A 26,344-nucleotide genomic window follows, 5' to 3' on the forward strand; every position below is an offset into this window, starting at 1 on the left:
GATATGACGTCTTTGACAAGTCGCAACCGACATCAAATCAATGTAAGGTTGATTTCAACGCGGCCAGGCAGCAAAACTGTTCATGAGCTGTTAGTCAGCGAGTTTTGCGGGTTAGCAGACAATTTCGCTCACATCAGCGGCCGAGCATTTTCTCTTAGTTTCGGGTGGGGAAATTTCCGTCCTCTTGCCTAGGGCAACGAGTACTGAGAACTTCTCCGATGGGAGACTTGCATAACTGGCGATGCCGCTTGTGATATACAGGGCGGTCGGTTTTTAGTGGGGAAAGGGGAGGTGGAACAGTGGGATTAATTCGTAGGAGAAAGGGGGATTTTTTAAAATCAAAGCCGGCGCACAGGGACGAATAGCCGCGAAATTTGAAGTTTGCTCGAAACACAGAATAGCGAAGGTGCACTAAAAAAAAAACATCATGTAACATTTTCTCATAATCAGCTGGTTAGCAGCCCTCTGTTATTTCATGTTCTCATGAGCAAAACACAATAACTGTGACCTTTTGACCTTTCCACTGCAACTTCCTTGATCGGCGAAAAGTCTGCCATGTGTACAATGCTGTACAGGTAGATCCAGAAACCAACAGCAACATCTCAGCCAAATAATCGGACAGTTTACCATCCTTGTGCATCGGTTCGTTCTCACGTAATGCGAATATTCACGACAAGGGTCGAGAAAATAACTGATCTTAATATCTTGCGAACAGGCCACAATTACGTAAGGTAAACGCGTTGAAACATCTTATCTCCCCACAGGACTGTCATCTCCCCATTATATACAGTCACGTGATGCGATGATAGCTGACGGACGTTAGGTATCTCCCTGTCCTCCAGACGCCAGGATATTTTGCAATATGTTGCGCTTCTTGTTACTCTTTTGTCTCGGGGTAAAATTCTTCAGTATATCTGCACATGGGGCACTCTATTCACCGTCAGACGTCAGTGCACTCTCCCGCATAAAGTATGGAGAAATCTTGAACAGTATTCAGGGTCTTTCACAATTCCGAGACCCAGATGACAGTAACAACCTGTTGATCCCCTTTGCTTTTGCGTCGGCAAACATCAACATCACCAAATCTTGTCCCGCTGAACTGGGCGTCTTCCGATCGGCAGCTGGCGTTAATTTACCTCGGGGGGAAACAGAATCAAGGGAGAAAAGTCGGAGCCACGCAGCAGACATCGTCGACGACATACTGGTCAAACTAGAAAATGTTTCCGATGCTTGTCTGATTCCCACAGTGCAAGCAATTGTCGACTACAATTGCTCACCGCAAGAACGCTACGCCGTCGAAAGTAAGTACTTAGATCAGTATCGTCACTGACAGCACGTACAAGTCTTGATATGTATGTATGTATGTATGTATGTATGTATGTATGTATGTATGCAGAAATGTACTTAACGTTTACGCGACTGTAATTTTTAATTTATGCTTAAGCTTTCTCTCTCTCTCTCTCTCTCTCTCTCTCTCTCTCTCTCTCTCTCTCTCTCTCTCTCTCTCTCTCTCTCTCTCTCTCTCTCTCTCTGCTGTTCCCGGTAACACACAAAAACACATATTATGATAAACAATATTACATAATCTTTATCTGTGTCATCAGTAAGTGTGTCATCCAATGATCTGTACACTTATACAAATACAAAGGAAGAGCTGTACATGTCACTTGACTTTCCAATATCCCCCGAGCGTCTTGCCTCACAGCCAGTCAATAAAGTGCAAGTGATTTGATAAACAGCGTGATTAAGCAGAGGTAACGATCGAAAAAGTTTTCAAAAAGTCATCTACCTCTGTTTGTGCCTATTAGTCATCGGTAGCATGGGCCTTTGATCAGGAGAGATAGTTACTAATAATATTGTGCCCGAGTCCGCCAGGGCTATCTCTGGGAGATTTAGATCGTCCTTCACTGGAGCCCCGATCTCGATCAAAACCCGGCAAGCACTAATTAAAATCTACTGAATCTACAAATATGTCAAGTGGTGAAAGAAAGTTTTCTCTGTCTTTGACAATTTCAGCGTCAAACTATAAGTTTGTTTTCTTCCGACACCCAACTCACAGAATCGGTCTTACGGGAATAATGCCAACAATATAGAAAATTTCCACTGTGCATTTATTATGCGTGTATGTGAAATTAATGTTGCTAAAAGAATGCTTCCACTAGACACAGACTAAAATTTTTGTTCTCACACATTGCCGTTTCATTGGAAAATCTAAATGTGTCAAAAATCATCAGACGGTTTGAGATTTGTACATTGATGGTTCCCTATATTATGAAACTTTTTGAATCCTGTGTACCAGAAACATGCAATTTTATCGACTTTTGGTTATGTTTGATCATAACAGTTGAAAGATTTTGTAATATTGTATGAAAATTTCCTTGCACAAAAATTAGTGACCCTCTCCTACAGAACTGCACGGAAAATAGTGACCCTACCCGCAATCGCAGCAGCTCTCCTCTGTTAATTCTGTCCGGGCCCTTCTATGATATTCACACCATACCACTTTTCTTGTCGTCAGTGGCTACTGATTTCCCTGTGATCCTACCTAATCTTACAGTCGTTGAATTTAAGTCCATTCTCCCTCTCCCTCTCTCCCTCCTCTCTCTCTCTCTCTCTCTCTCTCTCTCTCTCTCTCTCTCTCTCTCTCTCTCTCTCTCTCTCTCTCTCTCTCTCTCTCTCTCTCTCTCTCTCTCTCTCTCTCTCTGCTGTTCCCGGTAACACACAAAAACACATATTATGATAAACAATATTACATAATCTTTATCTGTGTCATCAGTAAGTGTGTCATCCAATGATCTGTACACTTATACAAATACAAAGGAAGAGCTGTACATGTCACTTGACTTTCCAATATCCCCCGAGCGTCTTGCCTCACAGCCAGTCAATAAAGTGCAAGTGATTTGATAAACAGCGTGATTAAGCAGAGGTAACGATCGAAAAAGTTTTCAAAAGTTCATCTACCTCTGTTTGTGCCTATTAGTCATCGGTAGCATGGGCCTTTGATCAGGAGAGATAGTTACTAATAATATTGTGCCCGAGTCCGCCAGGGCTATCTCTGGGAGATTTAGATCGTCCTTCACTGGAGCCCCGATCTCGATCAAAAACCCGGCAAGCACTAATTAAAATCTACTGAATCTACAAATATGTCAAGTGGTGAAGAAAGTTTTCTCTGTCTTTGACAATTTCAGCGTCAAACTATAAGTTTGTTTTCTTCCGACACCCAACTCACAGAATCGGTCTTACGGGAATAATGCCAACAATATAGAAAATTTCCACTGTGCATTTATTATGCGTGTATGTGAAATTAATGTTGCTAAAAGAATGCTTCCACTAGACACAGACTAAAATTTTTGTTCTCACACATTGCCGTTTCATTGGAAAATCTAAATGTGTCAAAAATCATCAGACGGTTTGAGATTTGTACATTGATGGTTCCCTATATTATGAAACTTTTTGAATCCTGTGTACCAGAAACATGCAATTTTATCGACTTTTGGTTATGTTTGATCATAACAGTTGAAAGATTTTGTAATATTGTATGAAAATTTCCTTGCACAAAAATTAGTGACCCTCTCCTACAGAACTGCACGGAAAATAGTGACCCTACCCGCAATCGCAGCAGCTCTCCTCTGTTAATTCTGTCCGGGCCCTTCTATGATATTCACACCATACCACTTTTCTTGTCGTCAGTGGCTACTGATTTCCCTGTGATCCTACCTAATCTTACAGTCGTTGAATTTAAGTCCATTCTCCCTCTCCCTCTCTCCCTCCCTCTCTCTCTCTCTCTCTCTCTCTCTCTCTCTCTCTCTCTCTCTCTCTCTCTCTCTCTCTCTCTCTCTCTCTCTCTCTCTCTCTGCTGTTCCCGGTAACACACAAAAACACATATTATGATAAACAATATTACATAATCTTTATCTGTGTCATCAGTAAGTGTGTCATCCAATGATCTGTACACTTATACAAATACAAAGGAAGAGCTGTACATGTCACTTGACTTTCCAATATCCCCGAGCGTCTTGCCTCACAGCCAGTCAATAAAGTGCAAGTGATTTGATAAACAGCGTGATTAAGCAGAGGTAACGATCGAAAAAGTTTTCAAAAGTTCATCTACCTCTGTTTGTGCCTATTAGTCATCGGTAGCATGGGCCTTTGATCAGGAGAGATAGTTACTAATAATATTGTGCCCGAGTCCGCCAGGGCTATCTCTGGGAGATTTAGATCGTCCTTCACTGGAGCCCCGATCTCGATCAAAAAACCCGGCAAGCACTAATTAAAATCTACTGAATCTACAAATATGTCAAGTGGTGAAGAAAGTTTTCTCTGTCTTTGACAATTTCAGCGTCAAACTATAAGTTTGTTTTCTTCCGACACCCAACTCACAGAATCGGTCTTACGGGAATAATGCCAACAATATAGAAAATTTCCACTGTGCATTTATTATGCGTGTATGTGAAATTAATGTTGCTAAAAGAATGCTTCCACTAGACACAGACTAAAATTTTTGTTCTCACACATTGCCGTTTCATTGGAAAATCTAAATGTGTCAAAAATCATCAGACGGTTTGAGATTTGTACATTGATGGTTCCCTATATTATGAAACTTTTTGAATCCTGTGTACCAGAAACATGCAATTTTATCGACTTTTGGTTATGTTTGATCATAACAGTTGAAAGATTTTGTAATATTGTATGAAAATTTCCTTGCACAAAAATTAGTGACCCTCTCCTACAGAACTGCACGGAAAATAGTGACCCTACCCGCAATCGCAGCAGCTCTCCTCTGTTAATTCTGTCCGGGCCCTTCTATGATATTCACACCATAACCACTTTTCTTGTCGTCAGTGGCTACTGATTTCCCTGTGATCCTACCTAATCTTACAGTCGTTGAATTTAAGTCCATTCTCCCTCTCCCTCTCTCCCTCCCTCTCTCTCTCTCTCTCTCTCTCTCTCTCTCTCTCTCTCTCTCTCTCTCTCTCTCTCTCTCTCTCTCTCTCTCTCTCTCTCTCTCTCTCTCTCTCTCTCACAAATACATTTCAGCAGCAGTATTGGTCAGCGCACACTGGTCAAACCTCTTTCTAACGAACATGCACAGACGTGCTTTGACGAAATCATCATCTTCGACTTGAAGATGATGTTTGCTCTGACAATTATAATATCTTTTCAGTGTATGATGCCCAGGGTAAGCTGGAAAGTTTTGTATTACGAGGAAATCTGAGATGGCTCGGCGCATTTGACGAATGTCGTGAGGTTGACAACATCCCGGTAACGATCAGTTCGACGCCATCATCGTTCAACGCTCAATACTGCATGGCAACAACTCTTTTCCCGCGCTCGGTAAGTTTTACCGGGAAAAATTTACCATCGTTAAATTTCATCGGTTTTAATTCGAAACGGTATACTCGAAATGTTGTATATAACTAGATACTGTAACGTAGATACAATTACTAATAATTTTCATCCCGCGCGGAATACACTGAGGATACCAACTGATAGGGAACTCTGTGAGTCAGCATTCCACTTCGACAAGAGTAAGGTCGACTGAAACCACTTCATGGATGAAGGTCCCAATAATTTTCAGTTTCCCAGTGTTAGAATGAACGCAAATCAGCATAGTTGGCGCTCCTTACAAAAAACACTGGGTCTAATCTTACACGTGAAAGCAACAGAGATTTACATAGGGAGCCCTACAGGTATGTGGTCGACCCCCGTAGGATTGTCTTGATTCTAAAATTGTTAAGTGTGGACATATTTGTCATGCCTCATAACACAGCGTATCTCACTTAAATACTTAGGCCTATATGCACTGCATATTGTTATGTTTTTGGGGAAAATCCACACCTTCAAGCGAAAAAATAAGATAGCTTCAATATGAATATTCAATATGAATACTGAGCGTAGATGTTCACAGATATGTAGAAGAACCATTCAGAACACTGGGCATCCAGACATGTGCACTGTTGAAAAACTGTGGTTTTATGAGAAACGAACAAACGTCAATGAACGAATAAAACAAACACAACAAAATAATTAAAATAATTTAAGGATATTGTTTGATTTTTATGAAGTGGAAGAAGGCGATTGAAATGTAAATAATAACAAGAAATAAACGGGAAGAAAATCTCTTTAACTCATTCTGTGAACTTGAAAGATTGTCGTGACTAGTGATGTTATTATCGAAAGTCGCCTGCTCTTAATATGGATGGAAATCTTGGTACAAGGTATACTAGACTTACTTATATTCACAATTGGAAGCGTTTTGTCTTCAGTCCAGCATCAGAGTCAGCCCCCAAACGACGGCAATGATACATACGCACATAAACGCGTAAAAACATATACGAATTACAGCAGAAACTAAGCTAATGTGCAGCGTCTCGGAAGCTGTTATCCTATTGGTTGGCTGAATCTTACTGTTATAATTGAATAATACAAAAAGACTCCCTAAGTTGCTGTGAATAGTGACAATCGGCCAATCAGATAAAACCTTTCGAGCACGCTGCACCAATCAACATTTATTGTAACCCTGTAACCAGAATCAAAATACTTGTTAAAGATTGGTTACAGCAGAATAATAATGATATGAACAATAAACGTGAATAAGCTTACACAGTTATCATTCTGTTTGATTTTTTCTGTTTGTTTTTAGTCAGGACCCAGCGTGCCACTTCAGCTAGGGGTCTGTGTTCCAGACACCTGCACAGAGAAAGAGGCCATCGATGTCGTAAAAATAGGTAGGGTCGTATTGAACACTTTGTTTCGCGACTCGCGAAACCAATTTGTTAAGGCCAAATAAAAAATTGTGTGTTTCCAGTAACATGCCTCAAAAATTTAGTGTAGGTAGGTCGGAGGATTTTTTTAATATTTCTTTTTGTTGGCTGAGACCCATAAAATACAGTAAAATTTAGATAATTTACTCATTTTTTTGAAAATTCTAACAAAAATGTCACGAGTCGGCGGGTTTATTGAGGGTGGGGAGGACATGAAACATACATTTTTTTTGTTCGGCGGAGATGCGGCGTAGTAAGCGTGTGATTGATTATTAGAGTGAACACTTGTGACCAGTTGGACTAGTCACCCATAGCATCGAAGTTACTTGAAATGTACTCGCATTAAAATGACTGTTCTATATTCATGTGTCCATTGAATTGGAGAGCGTGGGACTGCATTTAAAAACAGCTACTTACAATTTAAGCTGTACAATTTTATCGTCTTGCCAACCTTATATATATTAACTAACAGGTCTCAAAAACCGACCGCTGCAAGTTCTTTTTGGCAACCTAGAAGTTCTCGACGTCTATTGTGAATATGACGAACCGCTTTCTGTCGGAGCTTTAGCCGTAATGTAAGTATTGATTCGAACAGGAAACCGAAGTAAGGAACTTGTTATGAACTATTTATAAGAACATTAACTTTTCTGTTTACTGACGAGGAATAGCTCTATGAAACAAGCTGCGGCTTCTCTGTTTACTGTAGTGCTGTAAGTCAGTAACTGAGAAAAGAAACCTTGACTGCAGCAATTCTTGAAACAGGAGAACAGAGAAACAGAGAGAGAGAGAGAGAGAGAGAGAGAGAGAGAGAGAGAGAGAGAGAGAGAGAGAGAGAGAGAGAGAGAGAGAGAGTTATTTGTCGTTAATATGCGACTTTTTGCCTATTTTTGCCTAATTGCTTACCATTCGACAACAATCATTTCCAGTGCCGTCACGGGAGTTATATTCATACTCGTAGTCATAGCAACCGCCATCGATTATTATCAACGCAGCAAGACAAGTGTTACAGTTTCAAACGATGAAGTTAAACTTACAAAGTGTGAAACAGCCACGGAGCAAGAAATGCACTCGATTGCAGGTGACGATGGTTATGTCAACGTACAGGAACCGACACCTGAAACTACTAAATCCGGTGCTAAAGCCGACTCTAAAGACGAGTCAATGTATGAAGCCATGGATGAAGTTTGTGAGGAAACAACAGATAACGACATCTCGGATACAGTTCAAAATGAACCCGAAGCAGTTTCAGACTTAAACGCAGACAACGTTCACTCCATATATCAACCGGTAGATGAAGGTAATTTTTGGCTCGTTCCATAGAGGTAGTGGCTTCAGAAACCCGAACAAACCAACAGTCTGTATATGTATAATCATACTGTTTCCATGTTATGTGATTTTTAGTTTTTAAGTGTTTCCTAGAGGAAACACGTGAAAATTAAATCACTGGAAATCGGCCGCTAATTAAAGCGTTAATAAGTAAACCAATGAATAATAAATGAATGAATAGTTCAATTCAGTTCAATTTAAGTCAAGTCAAGATACTTCATTGTTTGTCCGTACAGAAATTTATCTCTGGCCTCATCGAATATCCATTAAAACGTAAAATCACAACATTAGACAATACCAGATTTACAAAAACTTTAAAAGTGACTATGCTGTAGGAATCAAAGACTTCCTAAACGTATATATATATATATATATATATATATATATATATATATATATATATATATATATATATATATATATATATATATATATATATATATATATTTAATGACGACTGGTCAATCTACATTGATTATTTGGAGCTTTCTCTTATGGTGCGAACATAACCGCCAAGAATAAACAGCTTTCAGCTTTCCTTCTGAACTGACCCATCTCATACCATTCATCGTCTCCACGGCAACAGGTAAAGCCAACAGCGTAGCAAATATAACTCTGCCTCGTTTCAGCAAAATTTGTTTTCATTTCGCGTTTTTTTTTTCTTTTACACGTTTATCCCAGGACCTACGTCATTATTTGTGACGTCATTTTCTGCGATAAATAATGGAAGCTATCTCCTTGGCACTGGCAGAGATGACGGTGATAAAACTATCACTGCTGTCTATGGTTTGAAATTCTTATCTATGATGTGGGTTATGTACGGTATGAACTACGAATTGAACTATACGGTGGTCAGTAAGTACATTTTTGACGTTTTAACGGCCTGTGGCACAACATTTGCTTCCCTCTCTCTGGGTCAATATTTTGATGTCAAGGAAATGCTTTTTAGGATGTGTGATAATTTGCACGAAGCATTGCACAGACAGACAGAAAGACAGTCAGTCAGTCAGAAGTCTATTTATGTCTCCCTCCCTTTCTCCCCCCCTCCCTCTCTCTCTCTCTCTCTCTCTCTCTCTCTCTCTCTCTCTCTCTCTCTCTCTCTCTCTCTCTCTCTCTCTCTCTCTGTATATGTGCTTGTCATTCTTTTAACTTTAGCGGTGCACTTAGTAATACATCGACGTAATCAACGAAATATTTAATTTCTTCTGACACATAAAAATAGTCAATGACAGTAAGTCGGTTCAAGAAAACCTATCAATTGCCCTTTAATATAAGTTTTCGTTCAACACTGAACACTGAACATGAGAATCACAGTACTTGCACACAAATTTTCATTACAGATAATGCTGCGGACCTCAATGGTGCTTCAATTATCGCCCAGCCTGTCTCAGATCCTGGCCTTTCTACGGACACGTTTCTCCTCCTAAGGTAACGTCATGTCTCGATATAATTTTTTAGCGCTTCAACTCAGGATCGAGCCTCGGTCTGACAACTATTCTCCATGTAATGTGAAAAAAAAAAAAATTGTCTGCATGTACAACGATTAAGTAAGATAAACATTTTTCCGCACCTGGGCAAAGCCGCCCGGAGAAGATGAATTTAAGATCCACATCCTGCCATATGTAGAACATTGTTACATTTGTACCGCTCATGTAGGTGACGCCAAATATATGTCCCCGAGGCGCATTCAACCTTCAAAAGAAGGCGCAAAATCTTACACACCATTCACATGTTTCCCTTTTTCATGAAAGCCTCGTCTCTCAACGATTCACACATTGTTTTGCAGTGGAGTCTTGGTCACATACTGGTCACTATTGGAACTGAAACGTCGTAACACTGTGAACTGGGTTGCCTTCGCTATTCACAAGCTGATAAGGTCAGTTGAGGACATCAGTTCTAAAGACTCCGAGTATCTGCGATGCTATAGCTTTTTCATTCGTTCAGTTTTGGCGCGTTTGTTATGTGACTACATTGCGCTTTAGGTAAGATCTCCTGACTGTACAGCAAAATCATTCCGTATAATATACTTGCTTTCTGCAGCGCTTTTTATATTACATCACGTTTTAAACTAATACCTTTTCGGAGTCAAATGCAGGAAAATGATAAAATAAGCCATCCAAACAAATTTAAGTGTTTACTGAGTAAAGTTAGGCACTAAATGATCAACAAATTATATTACTTGATTAAATATCGATACCGTTGCCCGTGTTTCATTCTTTCCTGTCAGGTTTTCGCCGAGTTACTATTTTGCCCTGTTCTTCTACATGTACGTGGCCACGTACATCAGTAAAGGACCGATGCAGTACGTGCTGGAAACGGCCATCGAACCTTGCTACCAGTACTGGTGGACGAATCTGCTCTACATTCAGAATCTGTATCCGTACATGGATCCGCTACGTCTGCGATGCATGGGGTGGTCCTGGTTTGTTTGTTTGTTGGTGCAGTATTACCTCATAACTCCATTTATAGTCATGACCCTTCATTGGTAAGTTTTTTTCATCTTAAGCAAAAGTGTTTCAAGCAACAAAAAGTAGGCCTATAGCACACATGTAATGCTTCATAACAAAACTCATGATAACAAATGAAAATCTTTTACCTCTGCTATCTATAGGGCAAGTTTTTGTCATAGAATTAGGAAGATGAACCTGGGTTTGTTCTGATCGCGAGGTGAGAAAATCGAAAAATGCCAGTTACCAGAGCGCTTAATTTCAGTGTGAGATTTGTCGTAAGCTACAAACATATCGATGACAGTGAACAGAAATTATAGTTTGTACGTGATGGGCCGTACCGATAAAATCCGTATAGGCACCTACCTGACCAACAAGCTTATTTGACAACTGGCACTAGGACGTGTCACGTTTAGCAGAAAACAGGAATAACTTGCTATACTCGATAAGTCCAAACTAAGTATCCTTTGAAAGAAAACAGTACTCAGCGAGTGATGGTTCGTTTGTTTTAAAGAAAGAGTTGTTATAGTGTTGTTGTTTTTTTCTGAAACAGGAAGAAGCAAATAGGTTTTCTCTTCATCGGTTTGTTCTTTGTCATCGACTTTGTGAGTACCTGGATGCTGTCTTGGTACTACGGTTTACCAGTTACAGCGGGCTTACCGTAAGTAATGTATTTATGTACTCGAACATTTGTTCGTGCGAAAACACTATTTCATCTATTCGGTAGACCTTTGCAACTTTTACAGAGCGGAATAGTGATAAAAGACAACTTGGAAAAGGGAAGTTAAGATTAATCCCAACTGTTCTTGATATTTAGAGCCCGCTTATTCAGCGATGTGACTCTTTTCGGAATCTATGGTACTAGCCGTTGACCATGTACAGAATTTGCACATCCTTCGCGTTTACTTGAACTATGCACGACAAATGCCAATTTGTTCCCAGGTGAGAGAAAAAAATAACAACAAAAAACAAAGCAATGAATCAAACAAAAAAGAACTGGACCGTTCCCTTGACAGAGGAACAGAAAAGCGGAAAGAAGACTCATCGTCTCGCAAGAATAGAAATTACCAAAATTCGGCTACTTTTGAAAACGTTTTACTAGAAAGCCTCTTTTTCATCGTATTCCTTCTAGCTATTACAACGAGAACGCCTCAGATCAGCCATTAGCCGACTACATTTATACCAAACCACACACACGTCTTGCCAGCTACCTGGTCGGTATATGCCTTGGCTATATTCTGGTTAACCACGACCCCAAGAGAAAAATAAACAAGGTTAGTGCGAGACCCCGTCTCAACCAAGTGTGCACACTGTTGATGTCAATAAAATGATGGTGCCTTCGTTTGTCGAGGCTATACAATCATCTGTGCACTGGGGAAGACGCTATCGAAATATTAGGAAAGCGACAGTGATGGCTTTTAAATGACCTACTCACGGCATTGTTATCAATTTACTTGATTAGTTGAAAACATTATGGATTGTGTCGTATAAGGCTTTGTCAGAAGCTTATGTGGCCAATGGAAGTACAAGTAGTTTTCGGCTCTCTATCATGTGGCGTAAATCAGCTATATTATTGAAACTAAACTACTTCAAGTTGTAAATTTTGATGTATTACAACTCAACTTGGTCTAGTAGTAAGTGTTCATATTTTCAATAACGTTTTCTTGTCCGTAAAATACAGTCTTAGCCTGTACATATGTTTTGTCGAAACATTATTATCGAAAACAGAACAGTTCAGTCATTAATCTGATACAAAATCGCATAATGTGTTGGCAAGGCGATACTTTGCATTTCAAAATGTTTTAAGGTAGTATGCGCCTCGAAAATGAAAGAAACTTTCACTCAAACTTTTCTCAAGGAATCTGTCAACTATTCTCATCCAAAATCAAGAATAAAAATCAGGTGTCACCGTGCAAATTTTGATACTGGAGAAACAAAATACCCAATATTTACCTATATTTGAAATTCAAAATTGCCGCATTCCCTTTGTTAACTCTGTGGAGAAAAATAAAATATTCGATTTTTGAAAAAACTAAGAAAGTGAATATTTTTCTTACACCAAGAGCTTTAAAATGAATCCCCACAAGTAATAGATTAGAGAAGAATTGTAAAAGTTTGAGAGTCCAAAATATCTGTCCCCGAGGCGCGTTCCACCTTAAGGAAGAGGAATACTGCATTTTAAGGAACAAAAATAATATTATCATGAATTAGAACTATTGTCTCTCTTTAATTATTTGTATTTTGTTTCTGTAAGTCTTGAACACTTACAGTGATGATAGCGATTTCTCTTACAGCTTTTACAAGCTGTGTGTTGGCTTTTGTCCATCTTCACCGGTTTCTCCATGGTATACGCCAAGTACTGGGCACTCATTGAGCCGGCCTGGACCCAAGCAATGGCGGTGTCCTACCTGACCTTTTTCCGCTTCCTGTTCTCGCTGGCTGTAGGCTGGTGCTTGTTCGCCTGCGCCACGGGACGCGGAGGTAAATCGACTTCAATTGGGGAAGTTTATTTTGAGGAGAGTTGTCATGAAGTTAATGAATGTATTTGTGTAACAGTTGTAACTGAAAGCACATAGCGAGTGGAAGGAGATGGACTTGTATCTAAAAGCGCAATGAATGCGACGAATTAGAGATGATTAATGATAAAATATTGTTTTATAAGGCTAGCGTAGCTTGGAACAGAAGTGTTTGATATTTGATGTGGAAAGTAAGAGGGAATATGTTTACACACAAATATCGGCAACATCAGAAATGATAATGATTATGGTGACGAGTATGAAAATTGGTGATAACCATAGTTGAGAGATGTGATGGTGGTGGTGGTAAGGGCGGCGCCGGCGACGACGACGACGACGACGATTATGATCATGATGATGTTGTTGAATATGATTATAGTGAGGAGAATGACGATGATTGCGAAAATGTTGATGACGACGATGATGTCGCTACGATGACGCCCATCATGGGACTGAACTACTGACGTTTATTTCGTCATTATTTTCCAAGTGTTTGCCTCCCCTGTCGGATAGGACTTCACTTTCATGTGGGACATCAACAGGGTAGAGGTTTTCCCTGCAAATAAATCGTTGTAATGCACTCACTGTAGTGCTTCTTGTTTTTTTTCTATAATGCAGGTCCTGTCAATAGGTTTTTGTCGTGGAAGATCTTTTTCCGCTGGGACGCCTTACCTACATTGCGTATTTGATCCACCCTATCATAATGATGAAAGTTTGGATTGGCGGTCAGAGAAAGATGTATGTCAGCGATTTGAACTATGTAAGTTGTGGCAGCCCGTGGAGTAACAGCCAGTTTTGTTCTGAAATTTGGCGTTTGTGCGAGAGAAGATTGAGTCGGAACATAACGAGAATATCAGAACGATTGTGTACATTCTTTCTATGTTTCGATAACGCCTGCACTTGAGCGACCTTGAAAACGTGAACTCGTGAAAACACCTTACGTTACGTCACACGAAGTACTAAAAAAATCAACACAAACAAACTAGACAAATCAAAAACACAGTACTTCGTGTGGCGTTTGCACTTTGGTGCACATTTGCTTTACATGTCACGCAGTGTGAGTCAAATGGTTTTATTGTTCTCAGCTTCTCGTACAGCCATTGAAACTATAAGCCCCCTTCGCAACAGACTTATTTAAGTGTATCCATATTTGCTAGGATTCCAAATACACACAGTAGTAGTGTTCGACGGTGTATTATGTGTATGACATAATGGGCGTAGATATCGTATCTAGTCGAGGTTCATATTATCACTAAGTCAGATACCAATCAGACAGTTGTAAATCTTAGTGTCTTTGTCGTCTAGTATTGGAAAATCAAATTTGAGCCCAGAGGTACATTGCACGCTGCCAACGGTTCTTCGACATTGCAATTTTGACAAGTCATATATACGAAGTACTTCCTTGCTATTTCAACTCTCAGATATAGTTTAATTTCTCTATTTTTTTATTTTCAGCTCTACCTCTTTGTATCTCATCTTATCTTCGCTTATTTCATCTCGTTCTTCGTATCCTTGCTGTTTGAAAGACCTTTCCTACAACTGGAGAAGGCTATTTACAAAAGATTTTCCCGATCCTAGGAGTTGCTATCTGCCCGAGAGACTTCACATTTTCCTACAAAGTCGTCAAGATGTTGAGATAACATACTTGTGAAAATATATTTCCTTTTCCAAATCTTCTCAAGCTTTCTTGCTTTTTGTACTTTTAGCGACAAAGTTCTGTTATGAGACAGAAGTGCTACTTTATGCCCGTTAAGGTGGGATGCGTTTCAGGGACAGATTTTCCAACTATGCTTGTATGGCGTCATTTTGAAACATACGGAGTAAATGTGGTTTTCGCAAAATCTTGTGTTATTTTGTGAAATAGAAAATTTAAAAAAAATTTCCAGCCTAGTTAACACTGTTACATCAGCCATTTTAAATTAAATACATCGGTAAATTTTAGATTTTTCAGATACTGTCTTGGACCAACAATTGCACAGTATCTCCTTATTTTTATCATATAATCTTTATGAGAGAGAAATGCACCAAGTTTTCAGCAAGTTTGAAAAAACTCTTTTCCGAGTCGCGTGTTATTACCTTTAACAGCAATGCAGAACGTGTAAGCTTACGTATCACAAAATTTTAGTAAGATTATGGAGATGTAATTTTTTCAAGTTTTTTGTAAAGACAAATTTGCATACATTCATGTAATGTAAAAGAGATCAGTCAATCACTTTTAGTTACATTACGTCAGGTACGTGTGAGGGCGCTCTATTTTGAATGCCCCTCCGAGTGATCAATGATTGGCTATTATACAAAAAAATAATGATCAAGAACCTTGTCTTGTGATAATGCTGCAAGTATGTGCTTGCCACCGGTTTTGATCTACTAAATTTCGTTTTCCATTGCTATAGTGACTTGTTGATTTGGTGACGCTACATGCAAGATAACCACAGTCACTCGTGAGCTATTCAGCTCTGGGACTATTCGCCCCATAGACGTGTGTACATAAGCGAGAACTCGCAATTATCTTTGTGTTGTATTTCACGACATGGCATGATGGTATTCACGAACGACACTCAAAACAATGTCTTTAATGATAAATGGCTTGTCGTAAATTTTGAAACTTAGTTTCGGCAAATATTTCAAGTCTTTTATTTTTAAATTTTTTTTTGAAAGCTTTAATTTAAAAGGGAACGAGCCTCGGGGATAGTTTTCGGACATTCAATCTTCTTGCGAATCATATCTGATCCACTGCTTGTATGGACTTGTTTTGATGACCTTGGAGTATTAAAACAAAGTTTTCACAGTCTCGATTATTTTTGTGAAATCTAAAATTTATTTTTCCCGTAGACTTAGCATATAGCCGCGCGTCCATATTAGATTTCAAATACTGGTAAAAAATTGATATAAACTTATTTCCATAATCTCAAACCCTAGATTTTCCTTCTCGACGGCTATGAAAGAGAATTTGGTTTTGTGTTTCATTAAGGAAAGTTTCAGCGGAAGTTTTTTACAGTTCTGTAATTTTACACTGCTTCAAAACACTCTCAGGTTGTATGACAGTTTTTATTAGTCAACCTTCCTTTAATCCAGAATTTATTCTGTTAATGATATAGTTTTCTTTCTGTCCTTGCTCCTGTGTATAGCAGTAACTGACGACAATACATTGAAAGAATCATAGGCTGTGGAGAAAACTTTCTCTAGGGTCGAGATATGAGCTTGTGATGCAAAGTCAGTTGAAAGACGCCCTCTCGCGTTCAGTGGCGTAAAACACATCGCATATTTCAACTGAGCGCGAGCGACATGTAGTCACCTGTCAAGGAGAATTCCTAATGACCCCGAAAATTCATTCATAACAAAGACGTGCGAAGTGGAACGGCGAGACACTCCGTTAAGTAAGTCTGTTACCATGTTTGCATGCCATACAGTAACAATATTCTTCCATCGACAGCTACATACTTAGCCAGCTGGCGCGCGCTGTTCGGCAAGTACAATTTCACACAGCCTTGGACTCTACTGCAGCTGTAACATTACAGCAACACCTGTTCGGTACGTTTATCGCCAGTATTTCGGTGTAATTGTCTGTAAAAAAGTGAACACTGGGATATAGAAGGGTGCACAGTGCTACGGGTAACTTGTTGCGGTATGGCTGGGCTTAAGAGGGTTTCAGATGTGAAGCCACCTTCGTAACTTCGTAAGCCGGTTGTCGTTTCCACAGTGGCACCACTACACAATGTATGCACTGTTTGCAAAACAGCCCTTCGAGTTGTCGAGGACGATTGAAGAATGGCATTGGTAAAACCACAGTTACGAGTGGAGTGATACGTACCGGCCGCCGCGTACTATGCATATAAGAAGATGCATAGTACGCGGCGGCCGGTACGTATCACTCCACTCGTAACTGTGGGTAAAACGATGCCTACTGCTGACAGTGCCGTAACCATGTAGAATTTAATATGAGAGTGTTGTTCCTGATACATTATTTAATTCGCCTGAACTCAAGAGCAGAAAATTTTGAATGATTTACGAGGTTGCCTGAGACTGTTGATTCTTGCCAAGTCTGCTGGTTTGTCGGAAATGTCAATATTCGGAAACCCTTGATGTCAATAAATGCAGCGTCACGATTCAGTGGGTTGTGTATTGACGTACACAGCTGGACTGCAATGCGAGCCATGGCGTAAATACAAACAGCCATAGACAGTATACATTGTGTCTATGCGTAAAGTATTACATGTAAAGGTTGGGCGACCTTCGCAGTATTTCGCAGATTTCGACAGGTAACCCTGAAGCAGTGACATTTGGCCGGACCGTTGACATATAATCATGATGCATATCTTGCAAACATCGGCGTGAAGTTGATTGTTCTGGATGACATTTGAGGTATATTTGAACGATGTAAACGAAATGCTAGAGTAGGTCTTTCCTATCAGCTATGCGTTCAAGATCGAAGGTTTAGGTTTGGGCAGAGAGGTAGATAGCCATTTCTCCCTTCTATCTCCCGATGGAGTCACACAAGGGGTTTGGCTGTCGGCTTAACCATCCAACTTAGCTGAAGTGTCAGCATTGAAGTCTCGCTGTACCTGCATGGTGTCAGGACTGTGCCAGTGACCTTTTTGTTGTGATGTTTTGCCCATACCTCCATGTTTTGCCCTTGTGGGTCATGTAGCACTTGACTCATTTTTGTTCTCAGTAGCTTAAAAGTTGGTTTGTCCGTTGGTTTGCATATATGTGTAAATCAGTTGTCATGAAAAACTCTAAACAGTCCTGGACATACATTAAATTTTAATTGAACCATATACTTGACTGTCAATTGTCTGAAATTTACTTTTTGGGGGATTAATTTTCATGATTAAATAGTAATGAGTGCAGGTTTATTGCAATTTATCCAATGATTTAATTACATGTAATATTGCTCATTGAAATTATCCTGTTTTCAATTACCGGTATATCTATTAATTAATCGATTTAGTCTAAAAAAACACCATCAATTAATTTAATAGTATTCTGCTGGAAGAGTATTCTTTTTTTTAATGAGTTACGACATCAATATTGCAATTATATCAATGAAAGACACACAGACTCTTTCCAACAATAATGGAATATTTTAGTAAAGTTTGACTTAAGAAATGTAGTGATACATTTTAATTAAATTACTCGGAAGCTCTAGACATAGTAGTAATTGTTAATGTTGTTTAAATGTACCATTTGTATTTCCTCTTCCACTGCCTTTTGTGATTAACCCTTTGAGTGCCAAAGTTGAATTTTGTCACCTTTAAAAATATAATACATACATTTTTTTCAGATCAAGACAATTTTTCTTCATATTTTTCCCAACATTTTGATCAAAAACTGTAGCTAATGAAAAGCTGTTTCCACTTGCTCCAAAATTATCATAATAATTACAAAATATTCGTAAAAAAATCGTAAAATGTTGGAATTGAATTTTGGAGGGAAAAATTACAGCACTCAAGGGTTAAGGCTGTGTGCGCCTCAGGGATCTTCAGACTCTCATGCTCATACAATACTCTTTTTGGCCTACCATTTGTAGGGACTCATTTTAAAGCTGATGGAGTAAAAAAAGTTTTCATTGGCTTATTTTTTTGAAATTAGAGAATTTTATTTCTCCCTATAGAATTAACATCATGGGGATTGTGGCCATTGTGAATTCCAAATATCGGTAGATGTTCGGTAATTTGTTTATCTAGTACAAAGCTTTGCATGGTGACCCATGATTTTGAAAGGGAATGCTTTTGAGTTTGCTTAGGGAAAGTGTGAGCAAAATTTCACATCTGTAGAGCGTACTATCTGAATTTATTTTACTCTTTTGTGAATTTCACAGCATGTAAACACTCTTGATCCAGCATCCACAAATCCCCAGGTAAAAGGAGCTGTGGAATATAAAATATATGCAAATAATAAAACACATTCAAAAAGAGGGTATTTTTGCTGTCTCTCAGTTGTGCGCAAATAGGCACCATACATTCGTATGCTGCAGTTTATGTCACAGAAACTGTATGAACGTGATCCCCGTCATCTTTCAGAGTGTATATTTTGAAACGCATATTGTCCAAAAACTTCTCAGCAGTTTAAACTCAGAACAACCCTTTTCAGCAATTTATTATGTTTTAGGTAGATTCAAACTGTAATTTGGCTATCAGATTTTCACACTTCAAAACTTTCATCAACAGGTGCTGGAGGTTGGGGTTTTGAGGTCAAAAGCACTGAGTTCAGAAACTGCCCTCGTGTAATTTTTCTCACTCCATAAATGTGACCTTGGTTTTACTAAGTTCATCAAATCTCCCAAATTTTCATCCACAGATTTCAAAATGGAGGACATTGAAGCACGAGGTGACAATGTTGATCTACAACATCTGGCAGATATTCTGGAAATCAAATCGAAAGAGTTCAGTAAACCTAATCAGGTAAGAATCAACAGAAAAAAGTGTATAATAATGGATGACGTAAGTACCATGAATGCAGAAACGCTATAATTTAATTGCTTCATACGTCAATCATTGCAACCTATCGACAAAATCTGTTTCTTCGACTACAATTCCAAGTGCAAATATGAACACTAGTAGTCCGGTTTTGAGCAAATTTGACAGTCATGTTCTAAAATTTCAGTGATTCATCTTTTTAATAACTTAAAGTGCAGAGCATACAGATGTCCAGACTGCAGATATGACCAGCAATCAGTGTGGCCAACAGCCCTGGAAATGCAAGGCAGATTGTTTTTCAGGCATTTCATCTGAATTGGCGCCTTAAATTGTTTTACATTTGATTTGCAAAGGATTTGTGATTTGGCACAGGGCAATTCTATCAAGTATGTCTTTACTGTATGGTTGTCACCAGCAATATTCTACTGGTTTCATTATATACATCTGGCTATCGAAATTGTGATAATATAATATGATATTACTGGAGTATATTTTTCATTTTCCGTGTTCTCAATCATGTTGGCTTTCATAAAGGTGTGCTGGATTTCCAGAAAAAAAAAGCAGTCTCAATATCTTAGAGTCCTTTGCTTCACTAACACTTTGTGTGGAATCATTCCTTGTGGTGCCAGGACTCACAGTCAGTGATGGGATACCAAACCTGCATGTGCATGTACATTAACTCCTACGATGGTATTGCTTCTAGGTGTTAATCACCGTTTTACATACGGTAAAGCTAACAAATCTCATGTAGTGTTTGTTATGTACCTAAAGCAAAGTGGTTACTGGAGTTCAACATTGGTCTGTTTCCTCTATACCAACGTTTGGCTCTATATTACAGGACACTTTTCAAAAAATGTAAACATTTGAGTACTTACCCATGGAAGTGAATGTTTTTTTTTTCAAAAAAGCGCCCTCTCCGGTGAGCTTTTTTGAACAGGGACTATCTCTTCAGGGTACACTCTGGTACAACCTACAATCTGTGTTTTGGATAGAAAATTAGAGATTATAATTACACCTCACGATTTTCCAAAATATTTTTAATGATTAATTAACAGTGGTAGGATTGGTATCAGGAAATGTCCCAGGGGGATTTTATCAGTGATTGGATTTCATAAGAATCTGAAGACTTGCCCAGTGCATGAAAGTCTGAAAAACCATTCAAGCTTGAAACATTGCATTGCAGGTGATATTATATAAACACCAATCTCCTGCATGGTAAAGTAGACAGAAACATCATAACATAATTAAATATGTTGATATTGCTTTAGCTGATTCTTTCTTATCATGTTCCCTAATGTGTTGTGAACAAAAAAATCAATAGTCTTGTGTACTTTTCAGTGTTTTCCGTCACTTTGATAGATATCCTTTTAGAGATTCAATGGTTTAAAGTAACTGAATGCAATATGACATCATTTCCTAGCAAATAGCTGGCATATTGAGTTTTGGCTGTGAAACGTTTTATGCCCGACAAAAGCAATAACTTTAGTAAATATGTGTGTGATTACTTACGAGTCATGCCGAGAAGGTGTTTTACATGTTAAATTGTTGCCGGTGAAATTTTGTTTGAATAAGGTAATAGGTGATATAGTTTGTGTTGATAATTTATTTTTAGCTGAACGTTTTCATTATATGGGTTTTTTTGTGTAACGAGCAAAATATTTGTATTCATTTGAGAGAGAATATCCCGCGGGGAAATCTTATTTAATCAAAGCATACTGATGCTAAAGCGAGAGCAAATGTGAAACCAAAAAATGTCGACAGTACAGAAAAACAGATAAATATTCAATGGGTGTATCAAAAAAAGTGTAACAGCTAATATATCTGCTGTTAAATCGTGATGTCAGACTAGATTGTGATTAATTACGACCTCGGAGTACTCAATATACAAATGTAAGATAAACAAATTTAATCCTCAGGTGACCTTTGACCCTGCGTAGATCACTTACTATTACTAGCCAGTCGATGTTAGACATTGGTTCAGCGGAGGAGAAGTTGTGTCTTAATGGGTTCCCACCAATCACACTTCATATAGGCTTACGTCGTGTCTGATTTGTGTGTTGCTTGGCGATCGCCGATAAGCATTCCTCATCTGTGAGTTACGGAGTTATGGTCGGTAGGGCATCACAGCTTATAGCTCTCAGTGCAGTCAGTGTGTGTGTCTGGTAATTCTGGCCAGCTAGCTTCAGTGACAGGTGCTCGCTCTGGCTGGACCATTCGTAAAGTTGACATTTGCTGAAGTTGTTCACCGCCAAGCAAGTCTGTTTAAAAGTCTCCCACCTGTAACTCGAGGGTTCTAGTAGACTGTTTTGGAAAACCTCAGCTATCATCAGCTGACAAACTTGCACTGTACACGTAAGTTTATATTAGGTTATATTTTTTTTCGTTTCTTTTTCGTTTATGGCAACAATTCTTGAGAGGTAATACCACTGTCAGTGTAGTTTACTGAAAAGTATCTCTCTGGTGCCTTATCAGAAAGGGGATTTCCGTGCATAGATGTGACTGAATTTTGTCATGGGTGTTGAACTTTCGAACCACTATCACAAACCCTGATCTTAAAAACGTGACAGGCCAATGGTACTACTCAATTCAAATCATAAAAATTTACAAGCAGCATGTAATCACAGTTTCAAAGGAATAATGGATGAACCGTTCCATCCACCTCACATTTGGTTTGACTGTGGCTTGCTCTTTTATGGGTAACTGGATCTCTACACTAACAAGAAGGGGTGAAAGGGTGAAAAAGGGGATATGAAATCTGTGCTCATGGTGTGCACAAGAGTATTGTTGATTACACACTGTTCCAATTGAAAGAGCAACGTCATTTTGTGCTGTTTTCCCAAATATCATTTATTTTGGGTAAAATGTTATTATCAAATTAATTGTTCATTTTGATTTTAGGTATTTATAAATATTTGACTTCTCATGATCCACTAAGTTTTTCAATGGGAATATTCGTGTCACTGTCAAATCTTAAAATGCTCATAACAACCAAAACCCTTTTCTTTGTCGCAGCATAATTGTTGCCCTGGTAGCAGTAGATTCCAGTGTCGCGATTATTTTTATACTGGTAGATACCGGTACCATCAAATGAACACGGTGATTGTTCACTTCAAATGTCGCTCAATTAAGTCGGAATGTTAATAGCATCATCAGTCTCTGCTATCTATTTACTCTAAATTTTAATGTTAATAATTTTAAAAATATTTAACTTCTATCAATATGGTAGATGTACTTCATTTAGCGGTAGAATTTGTGTCCCCTGTCAATCAGAGGTGACCACAAACTGCACACGATAAACAGGCTCTGCTGTTACTGCACCTTTACTCAATTTATCTCAGTCACTGTATGTTTATTAATGGTTTTACTAGCTAGGAGATAAATTTTGGAAAATCAGGCAATGGCAAGGTTGGGCAATAAACTACTACATCTTGTCAGACAGGAATTTTAATTTAGTCACTGAAGGCAAGTACATGGTTTAGTTGATTAATCAATAGCAGTGATCAAGATTAATGTACAGTAAGTTTCCTACTTGTGTGACATTGGCTGCTACTGTGATCTATTTTAATTTTGACCAATTTTAGCCCTCTTATTTAGGTACAATGTACTTGCCTATACGTGTGATCTTATAGTTTCCATCAAAACTTTGGTACAAACACTACCAATTCCATTATTCTAAGCCAAATAATTTCCAAATGTCTTGTTAAAACTTTCAAACAACTATTTGGTTTTGCCCGTTACTTTATTAAAATGTGATATCATTTAAATCATGTTTGGTTGTCTGGATTGTAGCACTTAGACAGGCCCCAGAGTTCCATAGTGACATTTGAGGACAAAATCAATGAAGCAATTGGGCATATAACCCCTTTTATCGGTTGTTAATACAATGTTGTCTGCATCTAAAGTGGTTTAATTACTGCTAAATTTTATCACAGACATTTATCATGCAAATTATTTGGCTTTTCAATTTGAAATTAATGTTGCATCGTGTATCATATAAACATTTCAAATTGAACATGAATAATGTAATGCTTGTCTAGGACCTCGACTGGCTTTGGGCCTTCGTCCATATATTACGGATGAAGGCCAAAAGATGAAGTCGAGGTCCAAGAATACAATAATGCCATCTCCAGTGATCTCAAATTCCTTGTTCCAATCTTCATATCTTGGTTATTTTTTATGTATTTTGCTCATGTGTGTGTATTAAATGTTTGTAATGTCATCAAAATCCAAGCTACAGACTCTATGCTTAAAATTTAATAACATTTGTCATGTACCGTATTCTGGTATATGTACAGTACCTTGTTAACATGATATACTTTGCCTTAATTATAGCATGTGCTTCAACACAAATTTTGTGCAAATAATTTTTCACTCAAAAAGTTACCCATAGATAACACTGGGGAATATGTATTTTTGCCCTGAAAGTTTTTGCAAAATTTTCCATTGAAATACAGTTTTTTTGTCTATCGTCATATTGTCCGTATTTCAGTCAGCCAACATATTCAATATTTTTACTTGAAATGATATGAAATTAAAATGACTGCAACATCATAAACACATCATAAAATATATCACTACTGTTAAAATGGTATTACTGAGTTTCAAAAGGATTGTCCAGTCAGTTTATGTGCAATATATAAATTCTTTTTTCATGTTTGTAAAATGATTTTAAAGTATAATATAGACCTGCTTTATAGTGTTTTAATGGCCTCGAATTAGCTTGTACATGTACACTGTACCTGTTACAGCACAAATAACTTGTACAAAAACATCCTTGGAAGGTAGGTGTGCCAGGTTTGTCATCACAGAACCATTGCCATGGCCATGAGTGGATTTGAAACAGCAGTCAGAGGATCTAACCTTAGTTGGGTTTTTTTTTCAAACTATGTTTCATGGAATATTTAATGTAAGGAATTTTGACAACAATGTTGTGATGATGTTTTGAGATGGTTGAAGCTTCGCACTATGATTTAAGAACAGGTGACCGTGATTAAAGGCAGTACGTGCCTCAAAAGTGAAAGACTTTTGCTCAGACTTTCCTCAATGAAACTTTAAACCATTCTTTCACCAAATCAAGAATAAAAATCAGGAGTCATCCAGCAAAGTTTGGTATCATAGAAACAAATTACCTGACATTTACCGATATTTGAAATTCAAAATGGCAGCCATCCCTGTGTTAACTCTATGGAGAAAGTTAAATATTCTTTTTTTGAAAAACTAAGACGATGAAAGTTTTTCTAACTCCAAGAGATTTAAAATGAGCCCTCCATAAGAGATAGATCAGAGAAGAATTTTAAAAATTGGGAGTTCAAATATATGTATCTGTCCCGGAGGTGCATTCTACCTTAATTAAATTTGAAGAGCTTAGTAAGATGAATGAACCCTCATTAATAACCCTGTTCCCGCTGTCAGGAACATTGACTGTGGTTTGATATTGAAAATAGATCACTGGTGTCACATACCAAAGTTATTGTAGTTTGAATCCTGATGAAGGACATATACGCACAGACAAATTGCTATGTACTGTTGAGTTGCTGTACAAAGCAGAAATGTTAACACCTGTAGCCGTGAGTATATTGCCCAACAATAACAAGCTATTGCTGATCTGTACATTACTCATAGATGTTACTCACATTCATTTTGTGTGATGACTTCCCAAATGCCATTATTCAAATACCTCCAAAAGCCAACAAAGGAACCCCTTATACTTGTAGCCATGAAGGGTCCAGTGATAAATTGAAGATATCAGAAAGGTCTTCTAGAGGGAGCTCTGACTGCACCTGGCTGGTTTAATCAACTGCACACATGTCTTTAACACCACACACACAACCTCATCAACAATATCATTTATATGCATAGAATGTCAACTGCTTGAGTTTCACTCAAGTGATCTTAGATGGTAGTTTTAGTAATGGCCATCTGAAACATCTGAAGATCACTCAAGTTTCACTCGAGTTTCATTCAAGTGATCTTTGGATGGCAGTTTTAGTAATGGCCATATGAAATGTCTGAAGATCACTTATGTGGATGAAACTTGAGTAATCGACATATATATATATATATATATATATATATATATATATATATATTTGTGTGTGTGTGGGTGTGTGTATTAAGTCACATACTTTGATTTTAAAGATTGTCATAAAAAATGAGGTGAGAGAGGCTTTCAAACCATTAGTGAAGATTTGTTGATAACATGCCACCATAAAAATTCCAACCCTGAAGTGGCAATATTTCACCAGGAGTAAAATCCATCGTTGAAAGCTAAATTTTTTTTTCTCCTTGTAGAGTCTATTAATTTGTTAGAAGTATGAATCAAATAAGGAGCACTCCAATGATATGGTATTAGGAATTAGAGGACTACGTTAATGTATCATTTTATTAGTTCTGAGTTCACAACTGACTGGAAGATTGATTTATCACTCTCTAGATCTATAGCTTTTCAGTTGTCTTTCTTTCTTAGTTTTCATTTGAAATCTCTATTTTCCTGTACACACCACAGGTACATTTTCAATGTAGTTACTTCAGGTGCGTGCATCTAGCATGGAAGATAAGATCTGATGTGTTGTATCCTGTCAATTCAATGTTGATACTCAACATGCGGTTCTTTACACATGCTGTACCTGAATGATCACTCAGTCTTGATGTACAGTGAAGTTCAATCAATCAACACGGCCCTTGCATGTCAATGCTGAGTCTCCTTGAATTGCACGTTGCCCTGGTTACACACTCCGTACATGATGATGTCATCGCATGAACACTCAATTCACCATTCGAAACAGATTTTGCGACAGAGAATTGTTTGCACTGTGCTAGCTAGCTGCTGTCATTGATTTGTTTACAGCTCTGGAAAAAAAACACCACAAACA

General features: G+C 38.2%; 2 protein-coding genes across 4 annotated transcripts in view; both read left to right on the forward strand.

Moving 5' to 3' along the window:
- The first annotated feature begins 39 nt into the window (after positions 1-39).
- On the forward strand, positions 40-15,848 carry LOC139118780 (O-acyltransferase like protein-like). The gene is made up of 15 exons (XM_070682232.1): positions 40-110; positions 765-1,301; positions 5,165-5,334; positions 6,644-6,728; positions 7,237-7,339; positions 7,691-8,061; positions 8,772-8,945; positions 9,431-9,518; positions 9,877-9,966; positions 10,318-10,575; positions 11,091-11,198; positions 11,670-11,811; positions 12,832-13,018; positions 13,672-13,813; positions 14,509-15,848. Exons 2-14 carry the CDS (start codon positions 863-865, stop codon positions 13,740-13,742), a joined length of 2,286 nt encoding a protein of 761 aa, XP_070538333.1. The 5' UTR covers positions 40-110; positions 765-862; the 3' UTR covers positions 13,743-13,813; positions 14,509-15,848.
- Positions 15,849-16,284: 436 nt separating this feature from the next.
- Positions 16,285-26,344, forward strand: part of LOC139118781 (inactive ubiquitin carboxyl-terminal hydrolase MINDY-4B-like) — a 37,530-nt gene continuing 27,470 nt past the window's right edge. The window contains exons 1-2 of one of the 3 annotated variants that reach the window (XM_070682233.1): positions 16,285-16,430; positions 19,354-19,457. In XM_070682233.1, coding sequence (XP_070538334.1) covers positions 19,362-19,457 — 96 coding nt within the window. In that variant the 5' untranslated portion in view covers positions 16,285-16,430; positions 19,354-19,361. The other 2 variants (XM_070682234.1, XM_070682236.1) reach the window with 2 other exon arrangements.

This window comes from Ptychodera flava, chromosome 19 (genome assembly GCF_041260155.1).
Source record: "Ptychodera flava strain L36383 chromosome 19, AS_Pfla_20210202, whole genome shotgun sequence".
Taxonomy (NCBI): domain Eukaryota; kingdom Metazoa; phylum Hemichordata; class Enteropneusta; family Ptychoderidae; genus Ptychodera; species Ptychodera flava.